At 42.9% G+C, this 5,728-nt stretch overlaps 1 protein-coding gene across 1 annotated transcript; it reads right to left on the reverse strand.

Moving 5' to 3' along the window:
• Positions 1–1,973: 1,973 nt before the first annotated feature.
• Positions 1,974–5,420, reverse strand: LOC110287811 (cell adhesion molecule CEACAM3-like). The gene is made up of 3 exons (XM_021154335.2): positions 5,357–5,420; positions 3,960–4,319; positions 1,974–2,341 (listed from the first exon to the last, which is right to left on the reverse strand). The coding sequence occupies exons 1-3, from the start codon at positions 5,418–5,420 to the stop codon at positions 1,974–1,976; spliced, it is 792 nt and encodes a 263-aa protein (XP_021009994.2).
• Positions 5,421–5,728: the final 308 nt, after the last annotated feature.

The following is a 5,728-nucleotide window of genomic DNA, read 5'->3' on the forward strand; positions in this document are numbered from 1 at the left end:
CCTATGATTCAAGAGGAGTGAATCCACCACACTAAGAAATCTATGATCTGAAGCCCAAAGCATTGTAGTAGGAGAATTAGGGTAGAGGTGGCATTCAGAATTAAATAAGGCTTCATTACAATGTCAAAAGTGACTGTCAATTTCTTGCTTCCACCACCTGGACCAGACTCTCCCTGTGAGACACTGATGCCTAAGGAGAAAATTTCTGAACCCATGCACTCCTGATCCACATATACTTTATAAGGCCTCATCGGGTAGGTAAGTTGGACATGTGCTAATACACTGTCATCGTGTACTTCTGATATGCTACCCATAGGATGTGTAACCTTTATTCAACGAGTGTCCTTACTGTCTGTGAGATTCCCTACAGTAATACACATGGTAACTTATCATTTTCCTGTCTATAAGTGAAATTCAAATATTATAAATGTCCTAAACTTGAGACTGAAGAGCTGTTAAAATCAGGAATGCATGTTATTATTTGCCTAAAGAAGACAATTCCCTCAATAGAAGAATTGGTACAGAAAATGTGGTACATTTATACAATGAAGTACTACTCAGCTATTTAAAACAATGAATTTATGAAATCCATAGGCAAATGGATAGAACTGGAGTATATCATCCTGAGTAAGGTAACCTAATCACAAAAGAACACACTGATAAGTGGATATTACCCCAAAAGCCCAGAAGCTTGGAATAACCAAGATACAATTTACAAACCACATGAAACTAAAGAAGGAAGGCCATAATGTAGATACTTCTATCCATCTTAGAAGGGGGGAACAAAACAGCAATGGAAAGTGTTACAGAGAAAGTGAGGAGTGGAGACTGAAGAAATGACCATCTAGAGACTGCCTCATCTGGGGATCCATCCCATTTACAATCACCAAACCCATACGCTGTTGTGGATGCCAACAAGTGCATGATGATAGGAGCCTGATATAGCTCTTTCCTGAGAGGCTCTGCCAGTGCCTTACAAATACAGAGGCAGATGCTCACAGTCATCCATTACACTGAGCATAACATCCCCAGTGAAGGAGCTAGAGAAAGGATCCAAGAAGCTGAAGGGGTTTGCAGCCCCATAGGAGGAACAATAATATGAACTAATCAGTACCTCCAGAGCTCCCCGGGACTAAACCACCAACCAAAGAGCACACCTGGTGGGACTCATAGCTCCAGTTGCATATGCAGTGGAGGATGGCCTAATTGGACATCAATGGGAGGAGAGGCCCTTTGTACTAGGAAGGCTGTATGCCATAATGTGGGGGGATGCCAGGGCCAGAAATTGAGAATGGGTGGGTTGATGAGTAAGAGGATGGGGGGAGAGGATGGGGGAGGGCTTTTCAGAGGAGAAACCAGGAAAGGGGATAACATTTGAAACCTAAATAAAGGAAATATCCAATAAAAAAGAAGGGAATTCCCTAGGCTGAACTCCTAAGGACAAGAAGTTTCCAAAAAGATGTATTTTTCTTTGGGGATACAAACTTTCCTATAAAGTCTCAGGCATATCAGGACAGACAGTATGTTGTATGGCCACCCTTGCCGAATCTCAGGAAAAGGAGATGCCCACAAGACCTAGCCTAATCATGATTGCCATGACAGATACTGGGTTATTCCACATGATCCAAGACCTGGTTGCAGAGTGACACATTGCTTCAGTCAGCTCTACCAGGTACTCAAATTCAAGCAATGCCACAAAGCTTGCTTAGTGACATACTCAGCGTGAGGGCCCAGAGAGTCTGAGCTGAGTTTGGCATCATTGGACTGAGTTACCATACTACTGTCTACAGGTTCCATTAAGGTCAAAGTTTCTGATGTATTTTGGTTTACCCCCATGATGTGTGTCTTTTACTAAATGCCCAAATGCAAGTGAGAGTACATAGTAAAGAGGAAAGGAAGGTACAGTACAATCCTCATTGTCTTAGGTATACAGAGAAGAATAAACCCCACCTTCACCCAGGAGTCACAAAGAGTCACTTACTATTTACTTGGAGGTCAATAATGGCCCATTCTGATATCAAATCAACAGATACAGTTCGTAGGGTATAAAGCCCTGCGTCTTTCTTCTTGACATTGAAGAGAAGCAAGGACCCATCATTGCGTACTTTCACTCTGTCATAATATGCATACCCCAGAGTGGTTGAATTGGTGAGGAATGAATGGCTTGCTATCTTCAAATGTTCAAGTGGAAGTACTCCTTTGTGCCAGGCAAAGACTTGAAGCTTCTTTGGCAGATTAAAAACCCACAGAAAAATATTGACGTTTTCTTCAACCCTAAGTGGCACCAACTGAATTGTGAGTTTAGAAGGGGTAAGATGCTTCTTGTAGCCTAATAGTGGGCCTAGATGGAAAAAAAGAAGAAATAGAAAGAAATCCTCAAAAGTGGTTCTCCTGCATTTGGTGGAAAGAAATATCTCTGATTCATGAGCAGGTCTGTCCATCAGTCCTCCTTGTTGTGTGTGTGAGGGTGTGTCTATCCTACTTAATGGGATAGACACACACATTCATGCCTTCAGTGTCCATGAACTTCTGTATGGGACATTCCCATCATCTGTCTGCATGACTCACCATTCAGTGCCTTCAGATCTGGCCTCAGACCCACAGTGTGTGGAAAAGAGTGCCTCCACAAGTATCTTCATCAATAGAAATTGGATCTACACACTGAAATATTTTGCATTAGACCTGTTATGGTGCATTCTCAATGTCCTTGTTCGTGTATGTCCATTGCCACCCAGTAGAAGACTTTTTGGCCTGGGATTAGTGTGATAATCTTGGAAGACCCAACACTTAGAAAGGTCTCAATGGATAAATGAATGAATTGATAGATGGATGTGTATTCCAGGTCACTGTGTGTCCATGAATTAAGTTACCAGATTCTCAGATTCTAAGCTAATAAAAGTTTTATACCACAATACGATTGTTTTTCATTGACTCTTTTGTTAGGGAAGGGAACATGCACTCAAGTATGTATCAGTGTATGGCTTAGTGGGTGCATGCCACAGTATCTATGTGTAGGCCAGAGAGCAGTTTCTGTGACTGAGTTCTCTCCTTCTACCATTTGGGATAAGAAGATTGAACTCAGGTCATCAGGGATGACAGCAAATACCCATTTCCACTGAGTCATCTCATAATTTGCTTTTCATTTGAAGCATCATATTGTCATAGGGAGGGACATTAGTCTTCAGAGTATACTTGCCAAGATAATTATTGAACTTGGTAAATGAACAATGCAACTTTAATCTCCTCATCTTACCATTTCATGTTCACTAGAGCTTTTAGATTCTGAGGTGCTTGTCTACCTTGCGTTGTTTTCTCATCTTATGTTGCAAACAAAAACTCTGAGTCTCATCTGAAGCCATTGTCCTCTCCTAGAGACTCTAGACACTTGCTCAGCTAACCTCCTCCCACACAGGGATAGGGACTGATGTAGGCATGTGTAGCAGGATTTCCTGCCACCTTGTGTACATTTGCTTGGAGATTAAGGAGGCATCACCACAGCCTCTGGTGTCTGCTCTGTCCTCCCTCCTTTAAGAACACCTCTTCCTCCAACAGTGCTCCTGAGCTGTGTTGCTCTGATATCAGCCCTGCTGTCCCCCCTCACTCTGAGCTGAGTCGGGCACAGAGGTCTGGATCCAAGATCATGGAAAATCCTCTAGTTTCCTCATTTCTTCCTCAACTCAGGTGTAGGTTCATGGTGAGAGGCCTAAGGGTCTGGATTGAGGCTGACATCATTGTCTGAATTACTCAGTACAAGTCCACCTCTCTGCATGTGCAGTCAAGTGAGGGATTCTGGTCTATGAAAGTTTGTCTCCAAAATGTGTGTCCTGTACAAGATCCTCCTACAACAACATAGAGACACAATGCAGAGGGAAGGTAGATCCAGTTCAGGTTCAACACTCCTCTGAATGTACAATGGTCCAAACCCACCCAACAACAGAGTTCACAAAAAATTGACTTACGGTGTACAAAGAATTCTGCACGTATTATTTCAGGTCTTGAGGTTGAATCAATTGTTCGTAGAGTGTAGTATCCTGAGTCTTTTTTGGTAACACTCTTGATCAACAGAGATCCATTGTTGAGTACTGTTTCTCTACCACTGTGTGCAAGTCCCACTACAGTAAAATTGGTAGCTATCACATGACTTGCAATTTCACAACACTTGAACGGTGCAACTCCTGAGTACCAGGAAAAGGCTTTAACATTCTTTGGCAGGTTATGCACAAACAGAAGAACGTTTTCCCCTTCAACAGCAATGGGAGGCACTGATTTAATGGTGAGCTGAGAAGTAGTGGGATGCAGCCAGCATGTTAAAAGGGAGACTAGAAGGGAGGAGAGAAAATCCATGAACATTGGGACCTCTGCATTTGATGAAATAATGAGGTCTGTGTCCTGAGTAGACGGCTCATGACACAGCCTAAGTTGGCATGTGAGAGTGGCACCTTTGTATTTGGAAGGGTTGGGTAACATAACCTTCACTACACCATCAGTGGCCCTGAACCTTTTCCATTCTGTGTATGGAACTCTCTTTTCTGTTAAGGATTCCACACATTGCCCTCAGCCTCCTGCCTTTATTCAGAGTACTTGGGCTGAGATGATGTCTCCTGTTACCTCTTACTCTAGAGATCTTCACTTGATTTTTTTTCTGTGTTCTCTCTTTGGTCTGAGTTCTCTGATTCTACTTCAATAATGTCTTTCTGGTCTAATCTACTATCCCATAGTCTAGGGCTTTATTAGAACCAAGATAAGCCTAACATCTTTGGAATGTCCAGAACTGATAAAGGCTTGAATACCTTTGGATGAGTGGGAGAATGCATGTGTCAGGGATATGCCTATCCAGGAGTACATTTGCAAAATGCTAAAATTGAAACTATTGACACCTTTAGTACAGGAGTTTGGTATAGTTTGTATGTGTGGGGAAGGTGAATGCTTATATAAATGTGCACTTGTGTGCATTTGTGTATGGGTGAATGTATACACAGCATATACATAGAAATCACACTCCTTGCATGTGTTGGTAATTGAGTTGCTGTCTTAGGATTGGTAGCCAGCAGCATGACCATTAAGTCATTGCAATGGCTCTTTGTACTTTGTTTTTTAATTGGACAAACACTCTCATGGTTGGGGACATCAGTCCTTAGAATACAGTTGTCCATGTGATTGAGTTGGAAAAGAAAACAATGGTGCTATTTCTCCATTGTACTATCTTGTGTCTCTTCCTGCTGCAGAGTTCCTGCCCCTGTCTGTGTCCTCTTTCCAAAACCATGATTCTATTCCCAGGTTCTTGTATTCTTCAGAGACTTAAGCAGGACTCTGTGCTCCCCTTCTCCCACTCATTGCCCAAGAGTAGCCTCCTCACCTGTGAACAGAAGCCCCCGCCAAGAGGTGCAGTCTTTACAGGAAAGTGCAGCAGAGTCCATCATGACCTCTGCCGCCTGCCACCTGCTCTGTGTACATCTGTGAAAAGCTTCAGCTCCAGTGCTGTTTCCACACTCAACTCTCCTGTCAGTTCCGCTGTCCTTCCTCCCTTTTATCTCAGTCTCCTCCCAGGTAGGAGCCCCTCCTAGAATTATATGGCCTGGGGACATTTCCTATGTACAAAACACATCAGTTCATTTTCCCCTATCTCCTGTTCTCTACACTTTTCTCCTTTGCTCTCATAAGGTCTCAGTCCACCAGACTGCACCCTGAGCGATAAAGCAGATAAATCTCCTCAGGCCCTCATTTGACC

Source organism: Mus caroli, unplaced genomic scaffold (genome assembly GCF_978045245.1).
Source record: "Mus caroli unplaced genomic scaffold, Mus_caroli_1 scaffold_8, whole genome shotgun sequence".
Classification (NCBI taxonomy): domain Eukaryota; kingdom Metazoa; phylum Chordata; class Mammalia; order Rodentia; family Muridae; genus Mus; species Mus caroli.